This window comes from Camellia sinensis, chromosome 5 (genome assembly GCF_055761805.1).
Source record: "Camellia sinensis isolate YWXY chromosome 5, ASM5576180v1, whole genome shotgun sequence".
Taxonomy (NCBI): Eukaryota; Viridiplantae; Streptophyta; class Magnoliopsida; order Ericales; family Theaceae; genus Camellia; species Camellia sinensis.
The window spans coordinates 152,647,012-152,661,174 of NC_138965.1; the positions used below are offsets into that span (position 1 = coordinate 152,647,012).

The window sequence follows — 14,163 nt, forward strand, 5'->3', positions numbered from 1 at the left end:
AGCCCTTATTTTTTATTGTTTCTTCCGATAAAAGTCCAACCTTGTGTTTTTAAGTTTTATATACATGTCGACAACAAATTGCTGCAATAGTCGTCCAGATAGTAGGATGATTGAGTGATCATCATCTCATACTTGTAGTTTATATCAGTAGTATTGCCGACACGATACATTCTTTCTGCCACTACCATCAACATCTGCACCAAACATTAAATTTTTACAATAAGAAAAAAAGAGACATTATAATAATATACATTAAAAATATATAATGAAATCACAACTAAATAGCCACAAAGAATTCAAACAATCCAGAACATGTACCATTTCTTGTTTATTCATTGCAAACTATTTATACAAATGTAAGAAATATAAAAATCAAATAACCATTTAGTATATAAAAAAGTAACTAATATTAAATGCTTACCTGAACATTTTAGTATTTTTAATGAAAAAAGTATTTACATATTAGCAAAATTTAGGGTGTAAAGACTGTTGCTTTTCATGACAATCTCATCATAGATGTAGAGTGAATTGGAATGTTCAAATATTTTTTAAAAATCTCATCAAATATCTCATTTTTATTTTGGTTCTTGGACTGTTCAAAACAATAATGGTAGGTTTCATGAAAGAATTATGAAAAATAACTATGAAAAATATATAATTGTTCAACAAAACACAAGCTTGGCCATACCTTGCTATTCCATGACTTATCCTTTCTATTAATTTTCTTATTAGAGCATCTCCAACAAGGATAGTCAAAATAGCTATTCAAAATTTCACTTTACTATTTTAACTCGTCATTTTTTGAATATACACTCCAACAAGACTATCTACTTTAGCTATGTTCTATTAAATTGGCCATACCTTGCTATTCCATGACTTATCCTTTCTATTAATTTTCTTATTAGAGCATCTCCAACAAGGATAGTCAAAATAGCTATTTAAAATTTCACTTTACTATTTTAACTAGTCATTTTTTGAATATATACTCCAACAAGACTATCTACTTTAGCTATCTTCTATTAAAATATTCTTATACTTTAACTACCTTTTTTCCTATCTAAAAAAAACAAAAAATAACTTCTTTCAAATTATTATTTTTTTCATTCTTTTAAATATAATTATATTTTTGTGAAAGTTACATTTTTCTACTGTCGTATTTTTCAAACGGTCATATTTTTTCAACGGCCATAAATTTATAATGGTCATATTTTTTCAACAGTCGTATTTTTACAACGGTCATATTTTTGCAACGGTCATATTTTTACGACGGTTATATTTTTTTACTTTTCAATTATGAATAAGACATTCCCTCTCATTTGATCTTACCCTCAACTCAATTTTCTACTTTATTCAAACTTCCATATCTCTCTCTATGGCTTCCAATTCTCTTTATGATATGCTTGTAAATGACTTTGACTTCTCTGAATCTGATGATGATTTAGAGATGCTCAAAGCTATTACTATGGATGAAGAACTACTAGATAGTGAGATAGGATCAAGCTCACGTCGTGATTCTATTTGAGGTCATAAAGTCATTCATCGTGACCATATTCAAGGTCATGAAAGGCTTTTTCTTGACTATTTTGCTGAATCGCCCGTATATCCTCCTGAGCTATTTCGAAGGAGGTTTCGGATGAAGCGTTCACTTTTTCTTCGAATTCAAGCTGCAATAGAAGCGCACGATCCATACTTTCTCCAAAAAAGAAATTGTGCTGGAAAGCTTGGTTTGTCTTCTCTTCAGAAGATAACTGTTGCACTTAGGATATTTGCTTATGGAGTAGCTGTTGATTTTATGGATGAATATGTGAGAATTGGAGAAAGTACTGCAATAGAAAGCTTAAAATATTTTGTTAAAGCAGTTGGTGATATTTTTTCTAATGAGTATCTGAGGTCACCAAACAGCAATAACATCGCTAAACTGCTAGCAGTTGGTGAAAGTCGTGGATTTCCTGGGATGCTGGGGAGCATTGATTGTATGCATTGGAAATGGAAAAATTGTCCGACTGCGTTGAAAGGTATGTATACTGGACACATTCATGAACCAACAATTATTTTGGAAGCTGTTGCATCATATGATCTTTGGATTTGGCATACATTTTTTGGATTAGCTGGGTCTCATAATGATATCAACGTGCTAGAAAGGTCTTTTGTATTTACCGAACTTGCTCAAGGGCGTGCTTCTGCAATCAATTACATCATCAATGGTAATGAATATACAATGGGATGCTATCTCGCTGATGGTATATATCCACAATGGCCAACATCTGTGAAAACAATTCCTTCTCCTCAAGGAAATAAGAAAAAACTTTTTGCTGCAGCTCAAGAGGCGACAAGAAAGGACGTAAAGCGTGCATTTGGAGTGCTTCAAGCACGATTTGCAATTGTGCGTCGACCGGCCCATTTTTGGAATATTAAAATGCTTAAATATATTATGAAGGTGTGCATAATTCTACATAATATGATCATTGAAGATGGGCGAGATGACAATGGAGTAAAAGACTTCAATTATGATCAAATAGATGACAGTCCCCATGTAACGGTGTTACAAGAGAGAACTATTGAACTTATGGAATTCATTCAATGACATCACAACATAAGAGACAGGCAAACACATTCTCATCTCCAATCGGACCTTGTTGAACACTTGTGGCAATTACACAGTGAGTCGTAAAAGCTTTGAATTTGAAGTTTCATTTTATGTAGTATGTTATTAGTTTTGAGTGTAATCGGTATATGCTTTTGATTTATGTGGAATTTTATAATTCTATATGCCTTTTAATTATATGATTTTCATTTTAATTATATGCCTTTTATAAAAAAGGAAAAAGACCCAGACCCCCTTTCCCCCCCCCCCCCCAACCTCCTTGACCCCCTCTTGATCTAATTGGTCAAAAAAATTTTTTTTTTTTTCCCTTCTCCTCCAATCACCACCCGCCACATGTGTGTGAGGGGTGGTGGGGGGGTGGTGATTGGAGGGGGTCTCTATCAAAGCCCTATAAAAAATAGGTAGTATGTTATTAGTTTTAATTATATGCCTTTAATTATATGCTTTTCATTTCAACCTTGGCAAGTGATAAAAAATAGGTAGAAGAACTTCAATCAAACTCCTCAAAAATAGTCCAAAAACAGAAGCAAATATAGTCCAAAAACAGCAACAAAAGTGCAGCAAAAACAGCCCAAAAAAACCCAAAAACACCAGTAAAACAGCCCAAAGACAGCAGCAAAACAATACAATAGCAAAAATAGTCCAAAAACAACAGGAAATATAGTCCAAAAACAGCAACAAAATTGCAGCAAAAACAGCCCAAAAACACCAGTAAAACAGCCCAAAGACACCAGCAAAATAGTAGCAAAAACAAATTAAAAAACAGTCCAAAAATAGCATCAACATAGCACAAAGAGCAGCAAAACAACACAGCACAAACGGCATCAGATTAGACAACTAACATTCTCTACCAAAAACATTGCTGAGTTCAACATCTATCCTAGACAAAAGCAGAACCAAAATACCATATATCAAGTTTCTAGCCTATTAGACAAAAGCCAAAATATCATAAGGAGCAAAGAGAGAATGAATGCTAATTCATTCTTCTTTTCTTGATGATTTCCATCTGCCGAGCACGATAAAATTCTTGTTGGATTTCAGGCAAGCCACTGAGATCCATCAAAATAACTCTTTTGTCCTCTTTGAAAAGTTTCATTTCATGTTTTTCAAGTTCCACCTCATGCTTTTCTTGCATGATACGAAGTTCTACTTGTTTTTGAATATATACTTTGTCAATCATTTCAATTTTCTTGTCAATCATTTTCTTTTTGTCTTCCTTGATATCCTCCAAAGTCTTTGTAATACTCAAATGTATGCTTTCTTTGTTCTTTTGTTTATTCAATTGCTCATTTTCAGCCTTCCTACCAGTTGGTCTCTCCAAGTCTACAAAAGCATTAGGTGAGACATCGTCTTCCCCTAGATTTATCGAATCTGGAGTACAAAGAGAAGAGGTTGTCCCTGTTCTTGGTCTTTTTGGTTGCTTTTTCTTCTTAGACTCTACCATCCATTTTGGTTGATCCCTTAACATAATCCAACAATGTTCGAATTGGAATGTAGATTTCTTGAGTTCCTTGTACATGATTTTTGCCTTGCAAATCTGAAAATTAATTAAATAAATAATATTTAGGAACTTCACAAATAATAATAATTGTAAATGTACAATATTCAATACCTTGTCATCCTCATTTATGCCACTTTGATGCAATGATTCAATTTGGGCGTAGCACCCACAAAACTTATTCATGGCAAGCTGAATGGTTGACCATCGATTCATAAGAGAATTCTCATTTCGATTAGATTCAAATTTCTTGTGCTCATGGAAAAAATCCCACACTCTTTTCCAATAGGTAGAGCGTTTTTGCTTATTCCTATGTACCACATCTAAACTAATATTAAGCTAAGCCGATACAAGGAGTTTGTCTTCTTCAATTGTGAAGTTTCCTCCATGTTGAGGTTTCTTCGACAAAGATTCAATTTCAGTAGTAAATTGAGACTCTTGGACGAATACTCGAGTGCTTTGATTCAAATATTGAGATTCCATTAGATAATGTTCATCAATGTTGGGTCTTTCTTGTAAAAGATTGGTAAAGTAACCATCTTGTTGTGAATCCATACCGATGATTGAATAATATATAAGAAATAAAATTTAATATCCAAGTTATTGTACAATAAAATTGCAGTAGAAAAATCTAATTTCAAACACATAAAAAAAAATACAAAATGAAGAGATTTCCATTGGGTGCTTTGAGACTGCCTCTGTAATGCATTGTGTTAATTTCACTATAAGTTCTTTAGACATTCCCACTATCAACACCCTTTTTTGGGTACCTTTACCTTTTCTTTTCTTTTTTTAATTGAAAATTTGGATTTTTTAAAATCTTGTTTGTCTGAAGATTGGATTTTAGTGTTCTGTTTAAAAGTGCTATTTGATTTTGGGATTGTTTTGATGAGGGCTTCTCTGGACATATATATGTAGATTACTTGTACTCTTACATATATGCTTATCTCATGTTGATATTTAAATATTGTATTCAAATTTTGAAAGAATGGACCAATATTAATTAATCACCGCATTAATATAGTCAGACTGTATGTAAATGGTTAAATTAATGGTCCATGAATTGTTATACAATTCAAAATCTGGGCCCCCACAATGTTGATTTATTTGTTTAAGTTGTTCTCAATCACATTCACACAAAGCCAACGATGATCTAGTGCCATTCATGGATTTTATTCCAGATTGACTACAGATTGCAATTCTAAGGTGTCATTAGCTGATTTTTTTTATTTTTTATTTTTTCATTTGCTCTTATCTGATCTGAGAAATAGAGCAGATCATCATGGGTTTTGGTTAAAACCAAAGAATTGCTGGATATTTGACATGATTAAGTTCATTTTAGATCATCTCCAACCCTTAATCATGTTTTCCTCATCAAATTTGAGTCTAAATTTGGTTAAAAGTTTGATCTAATATAAAGCACTATAATCTTTTTCAAGGCTGGTAATGGAGGTGGAGTGAGGTTTTTGCTTGACTGGTGGTGTGTTTATGCAGTCATAGACCGTTAAGGGGAGGTGTTCCTGAACCTGTTTCTTTTGGTTTTGAATATGAATGCTTCAATGTACAATTATATGTTAGTTTTTGATAGTGGTGTGGAATCCTCTGTTTTAAACGGGCTTTGGAGGATAGGGAGATCCAGTACATTTGAAGGCTTTGGAGGATAGAAAAATCCAGGGGCTGGTTTCTAAGGTTATTTTTCTTTATGTAGCTAATTCAAACATCTGAGGTTTATCTTGGAGCAAAGATAAAGATAAAAGCCAATTCAAATGCCCATTGACTTGCCCTGATACATATTTAACTTACTTCCAATCCCCTTATTAGTTGTCTATTACTTTACTTAAAAATCTTATGCAATCTGCCAAACTCTAATTGAATTGGTACCAAATAGATTGAAATTTTCATATGGCACATGATTGGTATTGAGTGTTGTTATATTGAAATATCCTAAGCCCTGTTTCATGAAACAATCAATCAAAATTGGATATTAATGAATATTCTTGTCAAATATGATAGAAGAACTAATACAAGAAATAATTGGGTACAATTTACAATCTTTATTCTAACAGAAATTACAACAAACATATGGTGTGCAATATAAATACATAGTAGTTTCTCTTTTACAGGTAGTAACCTATTGATTAAGAACATGGAGCCATAACTTGCTACAACAATTTGTGAGATGAGATTAAAAACCATGGAAGCCACAAAGCGAAGGAGAAAATATATATTCACATAATCTGAACAAATGACAAAGCAATGTGTAATATTTTTGCCAAAATCAACAAATAATGAGATAAGAATGCAATAATCTGAACATTTGCTTTCATATTCTCCAATTTATTATCCACTACTCATGGCATAAACAAACGTAAATGACAAAACTTTACCTCCCTTGAGCAAAAAGGTTGAGAAAAAGATAGAGAGGATGAGAGAGTTTGAGAGTTTTGGAATGCCTTCTCTATAGATTTGTTTGGGGAGGTACTGACAGAACTTTTAGCACCAAAATGAGGAAAAAATTTTACTGCCAAAAATAGAATTCAGGAGGCAAAAACAAATAAAAAATTGAAAGGCCCATTAATAGTACCTCGCTTGTCCTGGCGATGTACTGTAGCTCACCACCATTCTAGCGATGCTTGAGCAAGTCTGCTGAAACAATCTTTTACCCTTCCAAGCTTGCTTCTATGGCTAAAAGGAAAGAATAGCTAACCTGCTGGAGATGCTCTTAGTCCTTCAGCGTCCTGTTCATAAAAATCCAAAAAAATGAAAAAAAAAAGAAGATAAAATATAAAATAATAAAAATAAAAAATGATTTCATAAGAAAAGAATAAGTACCTTCTTGTTCTTGTCTAAAAATGTCTTCAACTGATGTAAATAAATGCATATTTAAATTTTGTTGCATGTTAATGATACCATTACCTACTCCAGTTCTATTTCTTTTAAGGATATTTTGATACCATCCGACCTCTCCTCTAGGAAATAATAATAGGTATTGCAATGGATCGTAACAACCATGATAGTGTCACACTCTATGCTTATGCCTCGAATTTGAGCGAACTATAATATCACGTTCATGAGGTACATTTGGATTATTTCCTTCAATCCAAATTGCAGCTACCTGATCAGCTGATGGTGAGTTGTAAACCCTTTGATCCAACTTCACATATGTACTTATATGAATTTGAAAAGTATCTAATGGAACATGTTCTAGTATACGCAAAAATTGAGCATAAGGATTTTCTAAAAGCATCTCAATTAGTTTACCAACAACCACCTTACAAAGTGGTGCATTGTTTAGTTTACTCATTCTATTCTAAAGTTCATTGTCTATATCATAGAAGTGTAACTGGAAATAACAAGGATCCTTATCAGATGGAACCAAAGATGGAAAATCATGGTATATTTGACCTTGTGCACGAAATGTATAAACACCTCGTCTAGAATTTGCCAATTCCTTGTTGAACTTCACACCAAATGATGTGAGTGCAAAAATGCTATTATATGCTTGAATATGTCTATGAAATTCAACAGCCTCTATAGTTTGAGAAGTGAACAAGGTTCTTAGACATTCTAAAACTTCAGGGCTTGCAAGCACTACTTCTCCTTTATAGCAACAAAAGCTCAGAGGTTCATATTCAAACCTTTTGGCTTTACAAAAGGTACAACGTGTCATTTTATGTAATTCATGCAATTCATGTGTCAGAGAGCAAACAATTTGCGATGGTGCATCACCTGTTTTTCATATATGTTAAACAAATTAGAGGCATTAAAATCAAGTCTATATAGTAATAGATGTCAAAAATAATTATTAATTTTGTGTGTTTACCATTCGTTGGAGTTGTCTCGTCATGCCCTTCCAAAGAGTAAGTTGTGTTGTCAAATGTGTTTGGACCTTTGCATTTTCTTTTCCTATTATTTAAAATATTTTCAATATATTGTTTTCGTTGTTCAAGTGTAAATCTGGCGTATCGATTGTTTTGCCGAGCACGATGTTCAGTAATTGCATCTGTGATAAATCCTTTGATTAGTAGCTGTAACAAACCATGAACATTTTTTTTATTTGTTCATCGAAATTGACATACAAATTCATACCATTGATATTGTCCATCTCTTTTTGTTGGTAGAGGAGTATTTTCTTTCCCTGTTATAATCGATAATCTTGGAAAAAAATTGTAAATTTAATATTGACACAACTCTTTTTTTTTTGGGTAAGTAAGTCATAAATAAAAACAAAAAGCTAACACAAAATACAAGGGGCATGCCCCAGGCCCTACCCACAACTACACATCAGAAAAAAATAAAAATAAAAATGAGCAACAGCAGACCTAACCAAAGACACTAAAGGCCATACACAAATACCAAACAACTAACAAACTAAACATCTCACAAACAATTTTACAATAAACCAACGGCAGCAACCGGCACCATAAAGAGACGTATTCTTGGAACCCAGCATAAGAACCGAGAACATTATCATAGCATAAATTGTCACCCCGTAGAACAAAACATCCCTTGCACATCCCGCAAGGGTAGGCACCCAAATACACTAATAAACACAACCTATAGACAATTAAATATATAGGAAATAAAACACATTTCTTGACACCATCGGCGCTCCCAGCAGCTAACAACTTGCTTCCATGCTTTCGAATTTTAGTGATTCCCCATTTTACAGTCGCATAACCGTGCTTCCATAGATTAGGGGAGCCATACACAATCCTACATCCACAAACCGTGTCCCTATTGTTCCAATAAGAACTGCTACCAGCAAAGAGAGAGCTCTTCCTTACACAAAACTGCCACTCTTTCCAGCAGCCTTTGAGTAATGCATCACCCTCCCTTAAGCTAAAATAGCCTGACCAAAATAAGTGGAAATAGAAAAACCACACATTAATAAGATATAAACACACATTTTCTGGGCTCACATCACTTAACACACAATTTAGATTCTCACTCCACTCAAAAAACTTCAGATCCATGTACCTGCAAAACAAAGGAAGATAAGTAGACATGAATATATAACAAACACTCAATATGGCTAGTAGAAATGGGGTATAGATATTTGTGTATCTCCTATAACACTCAACTACTGAGATTGGTTATTATCACTCACAGCTAGCAGTTCCATCTTATCCATGTACCTACAAAATGAGCAAACCATTAAGAAAACACTCAATTTGTGCTACCATCACTCAACCCACAATTTACTGAACTCTCAACTCTTATTCCATTTGTTGTTGCTTTCAACACAGTGTTAGGCAGCCTCTAGGAACTCAAAAACCAACTGTCACTAGGATGCAATTTGAGGTTAGTAATAGACATTACTCGAAATCTAATCATATCCTGTCACGACCCAAACCCGGCCCTATGGGTTTAGTACCGTAACCGGCCAGTAATCCGAGATTACCGAAGGCCTGCAGAACAGTAATACAGTAAAACAGAGTACAGGGCCTGGCGGAAGCCAATACAGTAAATAAATAGTGTCCATTGAGCTGTGACAGTCTGTATGCAAAAAGGCTTTTCACACATTTATACATAAACAGTACAGAACAGTATACACAATATTCACATCCATTCAACTAGGGACTCAACCCTACAGAACAGTACAGAAACATTCCGTCTGTACAAAACAGTACGGTCTATACAAAACAGTAAAACAGTACAGAAGGGGGAAAAACAGACAAAACACCCCCAAGCCATAGCATGGCAACTCGGAACCTCACAGTGAGGCACAAAGGCTGGCTTGACAAAACTGGAGTAACCCTGACGCCTCTAGCTGCGGTCTGGTGCCTGAACACCTACATATATATATGAGCAGTGAGCTAAAGCCCAGTGAATAACATAAAGCGTAAAGGGGTTTAGAATGAATGTCCTTACAGTAATGAAAACAGTTCATTTCAATCAGTAATTCAGTTGCTCAGTACAGTAAACAGTCATATGTGGTACATCCATTAGCATAACAGTAACAGTAGGTCTTGAAAGACCGAACAGTAATGATGGCCATCAGTCAGTAAACAGTAGTGGTTCCACAAGGAAACCGACAGAGATCTCTGTGACAGTAACAGTAACAGTAAACCGTAGATACTAAGGATGCCACAGTACAGTTCAGAAATAAAGGACATACATTCATTCAGTAAATAATACCAGTTCAGTAAACAGTTCAGTTCAGTATTCAGAAGATAATCAGTTGAACATATCTTTACACAATTGTTACTCACAGAGTTCTGGGCTACAGTATGCTAGAGCGTGTCTCCCCAGTTGCCAACCCTACACAGTTCACAGGTTGAACACACACTAAGCTACACAGTTGGGAAATCTTATAACTTAATCCCTAATTTGCCTTGGTGTGTTCTACAACGATATCCTCATCTAAATGTCTTAAACTAGGCCTAAGAATGCCTAGGATGGGATGAGGATGCAAAAATACACTTAGAAAATATTTCGCAAAGTTTGCTGAAAATAGGAGCCTCGCTCGAGCGAGACTTTCTACGCTCGAGCGTAAGTCCAAAATCAAAGGCTTCGCTCGAGCGAGGAATCCTTCGCTCGAGCGGTCTGCAAAACAGTAAAAGTACTGGATGCTGAAATTTTACGCGCGATGGTCGCTCGATGGTCGCTCGAGCGGAGCCCTGGACAAAGGTGCTCGCTCGAGCGGGGAATCCTTCGCTCGAGCGAGGAAGCCAAATCTGGAATTTCCAGATTTGCCTCCCAAGCTCAAACCAAGCATTCAACCACTCCAAACTCGACCTCTTGGGCCCAAATTCTGGAAAACATCATTAAATTCAATGTATAACAAGTTTCAAAGCTCAATTTATGAATTCAAGCCCCAAAGGTGAGTCAATTAGAACCATATTCAAACCCATTTTCAAGAATATGAAGAACATGCAAACATGCAAGGATTTAAACCAAATCAAAGCTCCAAAGCTTGATCAAATGAGCTCATTTCTTTCCAAATCAGATGGAAACATGGTCTATAACAACAATATGAGCATGCATGCACTAATGTCCATGTAATCAACCTCAAAATGCAACAATACCAACATGCATGCAAGAAATGATCTTCAATCCATCATTAATGGACCAAATCATGGCTTAGCTCTACAAATGAGGCATGAATCATGCAAGAACTAGCTCAAACACATCAATAAAGGTTGAGTTCTCTTACCTAGAGCCTCAATTACTAGTGTAGGACCACAAAGCAACAATCAACCTTCAATTCTCTAAGTTGTTTAAGCCAAATCCCAAGAACTACACAAACTCTCACTCTCTCTCTCTCTAAGTCGGCAAAGCAAGGAGAAAGGCTGATGAAATGTTCTGATTCAATGTGTGCAAGGCTCTAGCATCACTAGGTAGTGTGCCACTAAGGGTGGCAATATGGTAAATAAACCGAACTCTTTAATTAGCTTATTTAATCTAATTTAATCATACCTAATCAATTTTCAGATAAATATACCATAAAATCACATTAATTATGAGGGTCACGGAACATCAATCGGTTTCTAATTCGGCCGCCGATAAGGCCTTCAATTAGCAGTTTAAACATATCAACATGAACAGATAATCAGACAATCAAACAGATAGAATGAAATTAACTAACATATACTCAGTCAATTCAGTTCCAGTTTCAGTCAGTCAGTTCAGTACTTTTAATCAGTTCAATTATCGGTCAGTTATCAGTCATTATCAGTTCCGTTTAACAGTAACTGGTGATCAATCGGTCATTAATCAGTAAACAGTATGAGGGTTGTTACAGTCTCCCCTCCTTAAAAAGAGTTTAGTCCTCTAAACTCGAGTTACCTTCATTCTGGAAGAAAACAGGATTCAGTGGAAACAGTTCAGGATATCGTTTGGCCATGTCATCTTCCCTTTCCCAAGTGGCATACACGCCACCATGGTTCTGCCAGTCAACTTTCACTAACGGGATCTCTTTGTTCCTCAGTTTCTTGATCCGTCGGTTTACAATCTGTATAGGCCATTCCTCGTAAGTGTAGTCATCACTCAACACTACGTGGGTAGGCTCTATTACATGGAAGGGATCCCGAAGGTAATCTCTTAACATAGAAATGTGGAAGACGTTATGCATGTGCTCCATTTCAGGAGGAAGCGCAACTTGATACGCCACCGGATTGATTTTCTCAATAATCTCATAAGGTCCGACGTATCTCGGTGCTAACTTGCCTTTGACTCCAAAACGAGTCTGGCCTTTCATTGGTGTCACTTTCACAAAAACGTGATCACCCACTTCATACTCTCTGTCCCGTCTTCTGACATCTGCATAACTTTTCTGTCTACTCTGTGCAGTTTTCAGTCTTTGCTGTATCAGTTTCACTTTCTCAGTTGTTTCATATACAATCTCGGGCCCGAGCAAAGGCCCATCTCCAACTTCTGCCCAGCAAATTGGAGACCTACATTTCCTGCCATACAATGCCTCGAAAGGCGCCATACCTATACTCGAATGGTAGCTGTTGTTGTAGGCGAATTCAGCCAAAGGTAAATGGCTTTCCCAATTTCCCTGAAAATCAAGGACACACATTCTCAGTAAATCCTCCAGAGTTTGGATGGTCCTTTCAGATTGGCCATCTGTCTGAGGATGATAGGCACTACTCAGCCTCAATTCAGTGCCCAATGCAGTCTGTAGGCTTTGCCAAAACCTCGATGTAAACTTCGAATCCCTGTCAGAAACAATAGACACAGGCACTCCATGCAGTCTAACGATTTCATCAATATAGATAACAGCCAATTTGTCCGCATTATAAATCGTCTTGACAGGTAAGAAGTGAGCAGATTTGGTTAGTCTATCAACAATAACCCAAATTGAATCCATACCTTTTCTGGAGCGAGGTAACCCAACGATAAAATCCATCGTGATGTGCTCCCATTTCCACTCTGGTATGGGTAGAGGTTGCAATAATCCGGCAGGTCGCTGATGTTCAGCTTTGACCTGTTGGCAATGAAGACATTTGGATACAAAATCAGCAATTTCTTTCTTCATTCCCGGCCACCAGAAATTCTGTTTCAGATCTTGGTACATTTTCGTATTCCCCGGATGGATAGACAATTTCGAATTGTGGCCTTCTCGCAGAACTCTTCTTTTCAGTTCAGTATCATTTGGTACACACAGTCTTTCTTGAAATTTCAGTACATTATTCTCACATTTGAATCCCGGTCTCGGTTTAGATTCTCTTTCTTCGATGATCTTCTTCAAGAAGTCATCCAGTTGCTGTTTCTCTTTAATCTCTTCAATCAGCGCCGGTTGAGCAGAAATAGCAGCTAAGGTTCCACCTTGTTCTCTCAAAACAATTTCAATTTTAGATTTTTCAAGGTCACAAAGCAACTCTTTCTGTCCTGTAAGCAAATAGGCTAAGTTTCCAATCGATTTCCGGCTCAATGCATCGGCAACGGTATTGGCTTTTCCCGGATGGTACAATATCTGTAGGTCATAATCTTTAATCAGTTCTAGCCATCTCCGCTGTCTCATATTCAGTTCTTTCTGTGTGAAGAAATACTTTAAACTCTTGTGGTCGGTATATACTTCACATGTCACCCCGTAGAGATAGTGACGCCAGATTTTCAGGGCAAATACTACTGCAGCAAGTTCCAGATCATGGGTCGGGTAGTTCTTTTCATGTGGTCTCAGTTGTCGGGAAGCATAAGCAATAACTCTCCCATTCTGCATTAAAACACACCCCAAACCCTTATGAGAAGCATCACTAAATACAGTATAACCATCCGTACCTGAAGGTAGGGTAAGAACTGGTGCAGTCACTAATCGAGTTTTCAACTCCTGGAAAGCAGATTCTCTTTGGTCGGTCCAGTCAAATGATGTCCCCTTTTGAGTTAACTGAGTCAATGGTAGAGCAATTTTGGAGAAATCTTTGACAAATCTTCTGTAATATCCAGCCAGTCCCAAAAAGCTTCGGACTTCAGTCACATTTGTTGGTCTAGGCCAGTTCACTACAGCTTCAATTTTCTGCGGATCAACAGAAATTCCATCTTTGCTAACAACATGCCCCAAAAACATAACATGGTCAAGCCAAAATTCACATTTAGACAGTTTAGCATACAG

The 14,163-nt window shown here is 36.1% G+C and overlaps 1 protein-coding gene across 1 annotated transcript; it reads left to right on the plus strand.

Moving 5' to 3' along the window:
* The first annotated feature begins 1,372 nt into the window (after window positions 1–1,372).
* LOC114291631 (protein ANTAGONIST OF LIKE HETEROCHROMATIN PROTEIN 1-like) lies at window positions 1,373–2,584 on the plus strand. Its single transcript, XM_028235485.1, has 2 exons — window positions 1,373–1,484; window positions 1,557–2,584. The coding sequence occupies exons 1-2, from the start codon at window positions 1,373–1,375 to the stop codon at window positions 2,582–2,584; spliced, it is 1,140 nt and encodes a 379-aa protein (XP_028091286.1).
* The last annotated feature ends 11,579 nt before the right edge of the window (window positions 2,585–14,163 follow it).

Coding starts and splice junctions, on each gene's coding strand:
- LOC114291631 (XM_028235485.1), top strand. CDS start 1,373: ATGGCTTCCAATTCTCTTTATGATATGCTTGTAAATGACTTTGACTTC. Junction 1,485..1,556: donor GGATGAAGAACTACTAGATA/GTGAGATAGGAT, acceptor ACCATATTCAAG/GTCATGAAAGGCTTTTTCTT.